The sequence below is a fragment of the Lygodium microphyllum genome, chromosome 13 (genome assembly GCF_053477565.2).
Source record: "Lygodium microphyllum isolate KBCC chromosome 13, Lygodium_microphyllum_v1.1.10, whole genome shotgun sequence".
NCBI lineage: Eukaryota > Viridiplantae > Streptophyta > Polypodiopsida > Schizaeales > Lygodiaceae > Lygodium > Lygodium microphyllum.
Window position 1 is genome coordinate 123805556 of NC_141147.1, and position 13652 is coordinate 123819207.

At 45.6% G+C, this 13652-nt stretch overlaps 1 protein-coding gene across 1 annotated transcript in view; it reads left to right on the plus strand.

Annotated features, from left to right (window-relative positions):
• The window catches only part of LOC148027172 (P-loop containing nucleoside triphosphate hydrolases superfamily protein), an 88137-nt gene that overhangs the window by 16459 nt on the left and 58026 nt on the right, over window positions 1-13652 (plus strand). The window contains exons 4-7 of the mRNA XM_087691718.1: window positions 12944-13054; window positions 13174-13248; window positions 13347-13415; window positions 13495-13560. Of these exons, the coding sequence (XP_087547844.1) occupies window positions 12944-13054; window positions 13174-13248; window positions 13347-13415; window positions 13495-13560 (321 nt within the window). The remainder of the gene's footprint in view (window positions 1-12943; window positions 13055-13173; window positions 13249-13346; window positions 13416-13494; window positions 13561-13652) is intronic.

The window sequence follows — 13652 nt, forward strand, 5'->3', positions numbered from 1 at the left end:
CAAACGAGCATGCCATAACTTCTCCTGTATCATAGCAGGAGTAAGAGTGGATGTTAAGTATGCCAACTGATCTACTGAAAGAGCATCCAACTCATATAAACCATGACACAAAGATCGTGTCAAGACCAAAGTCATGCGTTCTTTATCTCTAACCATGCAATGGTCATCATCAAATGTGACCTGCAAACCACAACGTGCCAAAGAAGAAATAGAAAGCAAATTCTTCTTGATTCCAGGCACAAACAAAGCATCCTGCAGGTGGAGAATAGAGCCATCAATGGCTGTGAGCTGAATCTCTCCAATACCACGAATAGGGTATAATGCATTATTGGCACACTGTACAGATTTCCCAACGGGAGGTGCACTAACTGAAGCAAACAGATCTCTGCGAGATGTAATATGTCTAGAAGCACCACTGTCAAAGAACCAAGTGTCAGCATCCTCTATAGAACTAAGTGCTCTATCGGCCCAAGAGATGTCATAACTGCAAGTGTAAAAACAATAGTCCCTGTCCACAACAAAGGACGCGGACTCACTAGCAGTGGAAGGAGTAGTAGAAACAGACATTCCTGACTCCTTCTTCTCTTTGGCAATGCGCTTCCTACACTCAGTGATATAGTGGCCTGGCTTCTTACAATAATGACATTTTCCCTTTTTAGCTTGCGTCCCCCCTTGTGTCTGATTCTGTGATGTGCCCGAAGTGCCAGAACTCTGTGGAGCATTTTTCACCTTGCTGTTTTTGCCTTTCTGTCTTGCCACAAAAGCCTGCTTAGAGACTATAGCATCCACACCACTATTTTTCCTTGTTTGCTCCTCCTCTAGAAGCAAACTAACCAGCTGAATAAAAGTGAGTGGGTGCTCGGCAATCCTCATGGTGAGGTTTAATGCAGTATGAAAAGACAAGTACGAAGGAGGTAAGGAATTCAAGGTGGTGGATATCAACTGTGCATCCGAAAAGTACTCATCTACATTCATGAGCTGCTCCCTCAAGTCCTGAATCTTATTCAAGTGATCCTGCATAGAATCACCCTCATTCATATTCAAAGTCTCTAACTCTTTCTTTAAGAAAGAGATCCGAGTCTCATTCTTTCCTGCAAACATATGCTCCAAAGTCAGCCAGGCATCTCGTGAAGAAGATGCTGAATGAATGTGAGGGATGATGGACCGCTGAACTGCCAAAGCAATCAGCGACAAGGCCTGTGCATCACGTGTATCCCAAGCTTTTTGAGCTGCAGTTCTTGGAGGAAGTGGCTGAGGTGGAGAAGGCTGAGGTCCCCGTTGTCCACGTGCCCCTTGAGAAGGAGGAGTAACGGGAGCTACAACTCCCGGTCGAGTTTCCTCTCCACTGACATAATCCCATAAATTCTTGGCCACTAATACATTTTTCATCATGAATGACCATAGCGAATAATTGTTTCCGTCCAATCTGTCTTCCTTGGATACATACGTAAATACATCACCTCCCTGATTTGCCATGATGACAAATTTCCAAAGACAAATGAGCAATGTCAAAGCAGTAAGAACTGGAAATCTGCAAATTTCCAGAAATTGCAGCAAGCACACTTCTGCAATTAATGTGCAAGGGTGTACTCTGTCAAAAACTGTCTTTAATGTATGCTTCCCAAGGTGCAAACAGTGCTCAACAACACTGTAATATCAAGAATCCCCAAAATTTCTGCCTCAAATGTGTTCAAAATAGTCTTTCTGTGACTGTAACTGCAGTTCATATGCAACTGTCCTCAAAATACATAAAAGCCCCAAAATTTCTGATGAATGTGCCCAGAAATTTGCATCCAATTTGTCCCACACATGTATCCTGTATGCTGTGCCTGCTGCGTATGAACCCCCTCTTCCAGAACTTTGTTATGGAATAAAATGATTTTTTTATAAAATTTTCGAAATTACCTGACGTGGACAGGGCGGACAGTTAGGTCGCAGGCAGGTAGGGCAGTCGGGCGGACGCCTGACGTGGACAGGGTGGACAGTTAGGTCGCAGGCAGACAGGGCAGTCAGGCGGGCGTTTTACATGGACAGGGCGGACAGTCAGGTCGCAAGCAGACGACGTGGAGCTGCAACGTCAACGGTGCAACCTGACGGGTGGCGTTGGCCACAGGCAGGTGGGTGGAGACGACGGAGATGACGAGCAGGATCAGGCGGTGCTGGCGGGCAGACGAGCTGCTGAGGATGAGGCGCTGCTGGGACAGGTGGCGCACGCAGGTACAGATGGTGCCTTCAGCTGACAGTCGACTGCAGACTGGCGACTCTGGGGCAGAACTAGCTGGAGCTTCAGAACTGACGGGGGCTGCAGACAGTGGGGGCTATAGTCTGCAGTCTGCAGATTGCTTTGATACCAAATGTAAAGGTGGTGATAGGATCGAGATGCAGCTGAGAGTGCAGTAGACAGTGTGAGAGTGAGAGAGACAGAGTGAAGCACGACACTCAATCCAATCGACTGAAAGAGTGTAACATGAAAGTACAAAGTACAACCCTTAAACCTTAGGGTTGTAGGGGGTGTTCACACCCGACACACGGTAAGTGCCCATAAGTGTGTAACATAAGCACATAAGCACATACGAACATAAGACTATAAGTTTGGGGAAAAAAACCTCTCCTACCGAGAGTAAAAAGTGCCCCAGTGTCCTACTGATCACCGACACTCCCATATGAGCGTAGGCGTAAGTGAGGCGTGAGTCAAATACCCAACACTTTTTGAGTTGCTGTTCTTTGGGGAAGTGGTTGAAGTGGAGCAGGCTGAGGTGCCCGTGATGCACGTCCTCCTGGAGGAGTAGGTGGAGCCACAACTCCAGGTCGAGCTTCTTCTCCACTGACATAATCCCAAAGATTTTTGGCCACAAGTACATTCTTCATCATGAAGGACCAAAGTGAATAGTTATTTCCATCCAATCTGTCCTCCTTGGATACATAGGTGAAAACATCTCCTCCCTGATTGGCCATGATTTTCAATTACCAAAAAAAATGCAAAAGAGCAATGTCGAAGCAGGACTACATTGGAAATCTGAAAATTTCTAGAAATTGCAAGAAATAACTTTCTGCAATTATTGTACAGAGGTGCACTCTGTCAAAACTGTCTGTTATGCACGCAATCCAACGTGCAATCAGTGTTCAGCAACACTGTACTAGCAAATCCCAAAATTTCTTGCCCCAGATTTGCTCAAAACAGTCTATCAATGATTGTAATTGCAGTACATATGCCAATGTCCTCAGAAAACATAAAAGCCCCAAAAATTTTTGATGAATGTGTCCAAAAATTGCATTTAATGTGTCCCAGACACGAAACCTTGGAAATGACGAATCGTCCGCTGACGGCAGGCAGGTGTGGGAGTGGTCAATGTTGCTGACATGAGGGCAATCGAGCTGGTTGTCGCAGGTGAGTTGACGCGCAGCGCTGGCGACTGATGGGCGTGACGTCTGGCGCACCAGCAGTGCTGATGCTGGGTGTAGCGTTTGGCAGTCGGGCTGGTGACAAGCTGAGCTCTGAAGACGGGTGGCACAGGGGTGGACAAGAGACGTCAAGTGCTTGAGGTCTAGGTGGGGTGAGAGTTGTCTGGTGAGTGGCGCAGTAGCCTGGCGGGTGTCAGTCTGGCATATACAACAGACCGGCGTGGCGCAACACACGAGGCCTGGCGGGTGCAGGACGAAGTGCTGCAGGACAGGGCGCTGGTTGAGCTGCTGTAGTCGTGTCGAATCCGACAGGCCGAGTTGGAGCTCCCACAGGCTGAGCGGAGCAGAGCTGAACGGAACCTCGGCTGAACAAAGCCAATGCTGCTCTGATACCAAATGTGAGAGTGGAGGTCGGATCGAAGCTCAGCACAAAAAACAGTAGACAGTAGAGAGTGAAGCACGACACCCAATGCAATAGACTGAAAGAGTGTAAATTGAAAGTACAAGGTATAACCCTTAAACCTTAGGGTTGTAGGGGGGTGTTGAACACGGTAAGTGCTGGTAAGTGTGTGTCATAAGCACATACGAAATAGTACCATAAGTCTGGGGGAAAAAACCTCTCCTACCGAGAGTAAAAAGTACCCCAGTGTCCTACTGATCATCGACACTCCGATGTGAGCATAGGCGTAAGTGAGGCGTGAGTGAAATACCCAACACTTGTTGTCCACCTGGGTGAGATCCATCTTGATGATTCTACCAACCTTTGAATGACGTAGTGAGGTATTACCCCGGTGGAGGCTCTCTATGCAAGACGCGAGTGTGGAGAAGCTACATCTATTGTGTTGTGTAGAGCCTCGTTGAAGTATTGGGTGAGTTCTTGTAGTGGGATGCCGGGGTTGACATCATATACTAGTCTCAAGATCTCCTTATCGTAGATATTCTTTCTCTCTTTGGAGAAGAAGTATCTCGGGTGTTGGTAGGCCGCATGATGGGATTGCACATCAATAAACTAGAGATCTATTGTGAACGATAAATAAGTATGATCCTCTACAACTCTAAGGAGGCGTGGTGAGAGTGAGTTTCTAGATGTGAGGTATAAGCATCAGCGGAGTAAGTACATAATCTACCGTGTTGGCACCATGCCTATGGGGGTAACATGTGAAGATGCTTGATAGGGGGTATTTAGCTAGGCCATTAAGGATGGCTAGTTTGTGTGCTATGCCCATCTCCAACAAGATATCTCCTATACTCAATGACTTCCCTCATGTCGTGGGAGGTCCTCTCCATTTGTAGCTTTAACACATTTTGCTCCTGTAATATCTACTTAGATGCATCAAAGAAAGACACATGGTGGGATATTGTCCTAGCATTAAAGTCCCCTAGCAGGATGACATCGTCCTCCCTTGAGAACTTTCAAATATCCTCATTTAAAGCTATATATAGTGATCACCCTTTGGGTGGGGCGTATTGAGACGTCATAGGGGGGAAATAGTATATGGCAATGTAAAAAGTACACTCATCACCTTGTCTCACCCACATGTACTTGGCTTGCTCATCTTTGCAGACTATCTAGATCATTTACTGTAGTTGTCATGAGAATGTGTATTTATATGCTTAGCTTTGGCATATTAAGGTGTGTACATGTGAGGTACACATGTGAAATGCAAGTCAGTTAAGTGATAGTGAGACCTTAGTGACCCTGGTGATCAATGGGTGACATTGGCAAAAGTTGTAATAAGTTATGCCTCGCAAGTAGTAGGTGGTACTTGGTGTCAAAACTTGGCCTAAAACATTTAATTAGCCATTAGTTTCAACTGTGATACCAAGGGATTTACATTATTTAATTAATTGATGCAAATTTTGGATTGAGGAGTGTTCAGGATCACATCAATGATAAATTGGCCTAGCCAATTTAATTGTTGACTAGTCAGAGTATTTTTCTAAGCCACAAATAACTATTACATTAATAAATTAATTTAATAAAGTTGGAAATTGTTTTGGAAGACTGCCACTTGGCAAAACTTGCCCATGCAAGTGGGAAAAGTTTTTTTTTAGGCTTGGAGAGAGAGAGAGAGAGAGAGAGAGAGAGCGAGAGAGCGAGCGATGGCGATCACAACTGGCCTTCTGCACTGACGTATTGAACCCTAGCCTGTTCCATTTGCGCACAGCGTGCATAAGCGGTGGATTTCCCAGCGCCTCCTATTCGTCCAGGACAGGAGGTTCAGCTGCTCTGTTTGTCAGCCTGCCTGACAACTCTGATCTACACGCTAGCTGATTCGCCCTACCCTGCCTCCCGTCTGCCCATCTTTGCAGACCTGTGTGTGTGAGTGTCCCATTCTGCAGCACTGGCAGCAGTCATAAATCAGGTGCATTTGAGTCTTCCTCCTTTCACTTCTACAGAGGGTTACGCCTCCCTGCCTGCTTCACGCGACCTGCTATTGGACGACTTGCACATTCGTCCTCCTGCCTTCCCGAGGCATTTGACTGATAGACATAAAGAGTGAGAAGGTGAAGATTGAGGAGGCCTGTGGTTTGCCTAATCTGAAACAGGTGACAGTTGGCCGGCAGAACAGACTGTTCACAGAGAGTTTTCACGCAGGGAGTCACGTCACATGTGGTTGGATTACCTAGTCAGGGTTTAGTAGGACCTTTGTGATCAGCAACTGGTGCTACTATGGAGAATCTCCAGGAATCAAATGGTATCGACATGGCCTTCCTTGATCAGCATATAGGTCAAGGGAATGACCAAGATCTGGAGGGTTTGGACTGTCGGGTGGAGACCTCGGGCCGTTGATGGATGGGGATGAGATGGGCAAACGTCGTAGGATGTCGGTTGTTGAAGAACCAGTCTTAAGAGCGCGCATGTGCAAAAAACCCCCCCAACAACCCAATTTGCCTCAGCCAGAGGTCAATGTTTCTTGCTCACAGATTGATGGCCTTTTCAGTTCATGCTGGCCACTGCCAATCATCTTGTGTCGGATTATGTCCATGCAAATGAGGGAAAAGCTAACTCCTTACCGAATGGAGATCATGTAGTTGCAGTAATGGGAATAGACCTGGTTTAACAGCAGATTGCTTCTTTTCATGAGAGGGCAGCCATCTTTTACATTACTGGAAGGACTCCCTTGATCACTAGAATTCGTGCTTGGCTGCAGCCCATACTAGTCAGCGTTGAACAGTGCCATAATGATGTTTCTAGGCATATGCAGGCTCCTCTTGTTGAAGAGATTTACGATGGACCGAGGGGTTCTTTGAGGTTCTCTTTTGTTCCTCGGATGTGTGGGCTTTTATTATGCACCACATTCCTTTCTTTATGGATGGGCAGCTAGTTCATATGGTCCCTTGGCGGCCTATGGCTGAGTTTGAGGAGGTGCTGAGGCAGGCATGCCCAATTTGAGTGGAGGTGGTTGATTTTCCTTCACATCTTTGGAGACTCCTCCCTTTGGCTTTGAGAACCCTTGGCAAGGTTTTGGTGGAACTTCGCCTGGCTTCCTGCAATAGGAATAGAGCACGTATGCTTTGGGATATAGGGAAACCTCGCCCGACCAAAATCTGCCTTGAGGTTCCAGGATTGCAAACGTTGGTGTTTGAGTTGAAATGGGGTACTTTTGCTGGACACTACTTCAGATGTGGTCAATTGGGCCATTTCATTTCTGAATGCGACAAAATTCCTGAGGTACTGCAGTGCTCTATGGATCCTGACATGGTTATGCAAGACCACCATCCTCAGTAGATGTTTTAGCAGTCAGAAGTGGATCTTGAGCAACTTTCCCAACATGGTTGTGATGACGGGAAAAAGGATGTTCCCCAAGTTGGTGTGGAGCATGTGTCGCTTGTGGACGGGCGGAATTTCTCTCCTCAGGAGGATTCTTGGGTCACTGTGGTTAGACGTAAGACTAGACAGGATTCTTGTTCGACTTCTGCCTCGACTTTTACCCATCCACTGCCGCATCCTATCACTCAACCTTTCAACGCAGAGGTAGGGAGTTTTATATGAAACCTCAAACCCTAAACGCAAAACGCAGAAATGCAAAAACGCAAACTGCGGGTGAAGGGTTTCTCAACACCCCCTCTCAGGCCCAAAAAGGGGAACAAGAGAAGGATGAGGTGGAGATGCAATGCTACATGCTAAAGAATGCTCATGCAGCAGGTGCCACTTGGACAGTGTTCCTCGTTGGGACATTGTTCACTTGCCCAAGCGCCCTAGTACAAAGATGATGAAAACATGCAATGCATAGGAGGAATATCAGACTTTGTGTGGTGCTGAGAACCATAAGGATATGCTCGTACTCAATCGTGGAAGTTGGCTCCATGCTGACCAAGTGACCAAGGCAAGAAGAAGATCCACCCTGTAATTTGAAAATTCCACCTGAAAGGAGACCTTTGAAGATAGTCAGGAGACTGGATGAGCTATAGAACCCGAAACTCAACCTCGGGAGAGAAGCCACTAGCTCCGTGACTCCATGCTAGAAGGAATACGAAGGCCTAGCCACCAAGTCGCTGCTGAAGACCCGAGGGGCCCGATCTAGGTAGACCCTCTAGATCTTGGGTATCAGTAGAAGAGATGACTGGTCGAAGACAACCACCCCAAGAAAGTAAAGGATGAGTGAATAACTTCATGTAGAGTAGGTTCCCTCTCTAAGGTGGGAGGTGGAAGGGCCCCCGCTGAAGTTGAAGAAGAAGTAGATGCCCCCTCTGAGGGCAAAGAAATAACATTCCCCTTTGAATCCCCCTTTGAAGTAGATAGGGGATCCAAAAACTCATGGATCACGGACCTCGAAATATCTAATGACGAAGGAAGTGCCGCGGTTGTGCCCAACAAGGTATCTGGGGTGCTGAAGAGCTCCCAGAGGTAGCCTCTTGAACTTGAGTAGTCGAGGGTGGGGAAAGGTGGGGCTTAGAATGAGCAAGAGGTGGGCAATAGTCGCCGTTTCTCAGTGGAGTAGACTGGGTAGTCGAAGAAGAGAAAGGGGTTGAGCCACCACTGTCTCTCAAAGGAGATTGACAAGGAGATGGTATCAAACAATCACTGTCTCTCGATGGAGCGGAGTGCAAATTTGTAGGTCGTGGAAGCCGCTGTATCGGAAAATAAGTGGGAGAAGACTACTGTTGGCATTGCGACGATCTCCAGGAGGTTGTAGCGCCAATCGATCCTCCATGTGCTCGAAAGGACTTAATGTGCATCGGATGCGTCTTATTGCCTCGAGCATAGTACTCTGATAGCCAATGCAAAACGATCTCTGTGGCCCAGAAAGGAGAGGTGATACAAGGAGTGCTTGGTGGAAGACGCATGTACTCCGGAGGGGTGGGGAGTAAAGGTCGAAGTCGGCAAGCATCGGTGGTGTGTTCGCTGATGCCACAGTAGGAGCACCCAATAGTTTGGTCATGTGTTGGTAAAAAAGCCATGGGTACCAGTGTGCCTTGCTGAAGAAGGAAGAGGTCAGCCAGCATGAACCACGAACCGCAATGTCCGTCTCAAGGGATGTGAGGGCAGTGTGAAGCACGAACTGCAATGTCCGCCTCAAGGGGTGGGAGGGTAGTGGAAGGGCTGGAAGTGAGCTGCCAGTGGGAGGAGGATGTGACTAGCAGTAAGGGATTGCAACCAGTAGAAAAACGCAAGTGAGGAGAGAGAAAGACTAAAAACGTCGGCAGCAGGCGAGAGAGAGAATAAAAACGCAGGAAAAAACAGCAGCAGCAATCAATATGCTGAAATCAGCTCCGAATAGTGTGTGATAGGCTGGAAATAGGTGCCAGACTATTGTAGACAGCAATGGCTAGCTTGGACTGCGATGTCCTCCGCGTTTGGGGTGTGGGTAGCGAGCTGAAATACCTGAAATCTGCAAAAACGAGATTTTGATGCAGCCAAAGAAAAAGAGAAGTGGATGTCGAACCCGCCACCGGTCTTTGCCTTATGGAGTGGAGGAGCTTCGCCACTATTTGAGCAAATCCCACTCTGATACCATGTCAAAAGATGACGTACCAGCGAGACAGTAGGGTTGGCGGGGAGGAACACGGAGTGAACTCGGCAAACATGGAGAAGAGAAGAGAAGAGAGAAGAAACTCTGATGAATGGAATGAGGAAGTTCTGAATCATGGAGTGAATGTCATACAAGGGAACAAGGGTGCTGTAGCACAAGGAAGATGATGAAGACAGCCACGAACCATGAACCGCAATGTCCTCCTGAAGGGGTGTGAGGGTAGTGGAGAGGTTGGAGAGAAGAGGTGACGGATTGAATGAATTAGCCGTGAGGAATGAATGAGAGAGTGGCCTAAAATAGGCATAGTCAGTCTAGGATGGCGCCCCTTTTTGGGGTTGCAAACCCTAAACGCAAAACGCAGAAACGCAAAAATGCAAACTGCGGGTGAAGGGTTTCTCAACAATCCTAGTCTCTTCTGCAAGGCTATCCTCTCAGCCCTTTGCTGTTTGCTTTAGTCACTTATCCCATGCTCTCATTTTTGGATAAGTTGGAGGATCAAGGTGAGATAGTTGGCTTGTCTCTTCCCTGTGGTATCCAACTTGTGGGCCAAACTTTGGTCGACGATTCTTTTATGTTTCTCAAGGTAGATCGCACTAATGTTAATTGGGCAATGGTAGCATGGAATCTTTTCGCTTTGACATCAGGTCTCCATATTAATACTTAGAAATCTACTCTTTTCTCTTGTATGGAGAATGATCTACAGGCATTGGGCTTGCATGGTATTATGATCTCAAGGGGAAATATAACCAGACACTTGGGATATCCTATTGGTGTGGAGGTAGCCCCTCGTGCCTTACTAGATTGGATGGACTCCCCGATTCATGATAGGTTTATGTACTGGAAATCTCAAGGCTGGCCTCTACATGTCCTACTTAAAGTTGCTTAGTGTATTATGATCAGTATGATTTTGTTTGTTCTGCCATTGCTTCCTTGGACTAAGAAGTCCCTTTCGGAATTGGTTTAGCCTATTAGATTCATGTTGTGGAAAAAGAAAGGCAATTGTTTGGGACAGGTGTGGATTTCGTGGCAGCATGTTACTACTCTGAAATGGATGGGGGGTGCAGCTTTGCTGGATGTTAACTTGCATATGGTTTCTTTGAGGCTAATCCTTGAGGCTAATCCTTTTGCAGGCCCTATGTATACAAAGTCATCCTTGGTCAGATATTGCTAAAATTTTCATAGAAAAGACTGGCATATCTCATGGTAGCACGGTTATTCATGCCTCCTGGTGGCATGTGCTCAATTTCTTGAGGTCTATTAAGGTCTCTCAGTCTTTTCTCCTTTCTCATTTGATTGCATCCTGACACGAGATGTAGAGAGACAAGTTTATTCAGATGGCTCGTTTGGGGTTGCAGACTGTCTTTGATGGTGTTATTCCTAGGCAGCCCCGTCTTTATTCTTTTAGGCGTATTCGTCAGTACTTTCGGGTGCCTCGTGGATATAGTGACATTAGGTCGTCCATACAAGATAGACTTCAGAGGTTTGCTCCCTTGCCTACATTACAGCCATTGCAATCATGGCATGACTGGATGTTTGTGCTTCCTAATTATTTCGAGAGGAGGTAAGCTAATTAGATATATCATCGGATCGTGAAGGCCAAGAAGTGGGTCATTGGGAAGGTTAATAAACTATGGCATATTCGGGATAGTAAAAAGAAATGGCAGGAAAGATTTATACAACTTTGGAAATCTAAGGTTCCATACCAGGGTAAAGTGTTCATGTGAAGGCTACACATTGGGGGTCTTCCAACTAGGGATGTGTTGCGTGCTTGAAAGATTTCTGTTGGTCGTTGTGTTTTCTGCACTACATGTGATGAGACATTGCTTCATCTCTTTGTCTCTTGTCCTATTGCTCGACATATTTGGAGTTTTATTTCCCATGTGTGGTCTTTGGTGAATCAGCAACGAATGCTTCCTCATTCATGGATTATGGGAAATATGCCCTCTATGTCTTCTTTGCCTTCAGATTATTCCTTCCTTTTCCATTTTCTTAGGTGGACAGCCCTGTGGCATATTTGGCGCACTCGTAATACCTTTATTTTTGATTCAGTATCGGGCATCCATGGTCATGTGGCCCGTGTTCGTGGTTTAGTGCTATGGTGATAGACCTCATTAGCAGAGTGCTTCAAGAAATCCTTAGGTCTAACAAAAGCCTGTGGGCAATGGAGAATGCTACCCTAGGCTATCCTACAAGCTGACCCAAATCAACTTGTAGATCACGCCAAATCTTGCTCAATTCAATCCAAACCCCCTAGGGACCCAAAAATACTGGTGAATACAGCAAAAGAAGTAGACCCAAGACTGACCAAGATTCACAGGATTTTGCACTATCCTCAAGCTTAGCCTTGCCTGTTGAGCATTAAAACTAAGTGTGGTAGCAATCTACCTAAAAATAGTAGATATTGTACTTTTCACCAAAATTTTGCCATCTTGATTACAATTGTCTTACAAAGGCCAAGGGTATTTTGCCCACACCTAAAATTACACCATGGAAGATAAGAGATGGGTGTTCTCTGGGGAAAAAAAAGAGATGGGTAAGAGATGGGTGTTCTCTGGGGAAAAGAAAGAGATGGGTAACTTGAAAAGCGAATGAAGTCCGGCTGCATGGGGATAGTAAAACTAAATGGCAGGACATGTTACTTGAACTATGGAAACCAAAGAGACTCTCCTATGGGGAAGTATTTGTTTAGATGGTTTTGATATGTGGGCTCAAAAAGGTGATGTGGTGCAATGCCACAAGATTTGGCATGGGAAATGTATCTTTTGCACCACATCTAACAAGTCTCCCACCCATCTTTTCATTTCACGCTGAGTAGCCTGACACTGTAGGGTTTTATTTCCTGAGTCTGGACTTCCATGACACATCAGTGCACCACCATCCATTCTCAGGTCTTCACTAAGTTGTCACTGATTGCCAGTTTGTAGCTAAAACACCCTTCTCTTTCAGTTTCTGTGTTGGTGTCCTTTTGAACATTTGCAGGGCATGTAATGCATTTATATTTCATTGAGCTACATTGATCCACGGTCATATCCATCTGTACTGGGAGTTTTGCTATTGGCAAGTGGGTTCCACCGTTTCAGCTGGTCTTGTTCTTCAAGTAGCAGATCCATGGATGGAGATTATCTGTTATTCTCCTCAAGAGAACTTACATCATGAAGGGTGATAGTCCTGAGTCCATTATAAGTGATGTCTTTGAAGCACTGCCTTCTCTGCTGCATGCTGTTCAAGGCCAATAATTTCATCACGTGCAGAACAGCAAACCTCCACACAGTTTGGCAAAATTTGAAATCAGTAGCCGTCAGTTGCAAATTAATTTTAATTTTGGTTTTCCAGCTCAGTAGCTTCTCAAAAGGTGTCTTTTTTGTCTTTGAATGAGACAAGTATTCAAAACCCTTATTGTACTGTCAAGACATGCACGTGGACAGGCAAATGATCCCATGCCACAGATTCTACTTTGAATCAGGATTATACAAGTGCTTATTTGTTCTTGTTATCAATGCTAATCATCATAGTTTGTGAGAACATAAAAATTATTGTTAATGGGCTGATTCTTTTTGACATAGATAAATCCTGAGCAAGCAAGAGCAGAATTTCGTGCTGTCACCTCTAAGGATGGTGGAAGCGGGGTGAAAGATTTCATGGATAGTATGGGGCTTGGTGGTTGGGTAGAACAGGTATTCGTAATGCTCTTTGTTCTCTTCTCTAAAGTTTCAATTCGGGTGATGTGTATTTGTTTGTTTCAGAAAATATGTAAGCTGCATGACATGCTCTCGTTCTGATATGATTTGTGAAGCTAGGTGAATTGAAACTTGGAGAACTGTTAGATACTCCACCTCCTGGGCTTGATGAAGCTATTGCAATCTCAAAGGTGGTAGTTGTCAATTTGTATCCATTAACTGGACGAACTGGTTTCTGCTTGTCTGGAATTTAATGAACTTTCTGTTTTTTCTTCTGGTTCCTCTACAGGTGATGCAGTTTATGCAGGCTCCTGAGTACAGCAAATTTACCCGCATAGTCTTTGATACGGCACCCACGGTTGGTGCCGCTTGAAATGCTTCTGATTAACTCCTTGATATTGTAATTTGGTTTTCAGCTTTAAGTCATGTGTCTACAGGGTCACACACTGCGTTTACTTTCTCTTCCAGATTTTTTAGATGCTTCTATAGGGAAAATATTAAAGGTAATGCAGTTAGATTTCACTGTTATCATTTTGCCAACTTCGATCAGTAATATTTAGTTGATTGACATAATAATCTGATGCTGGAAGGCGTT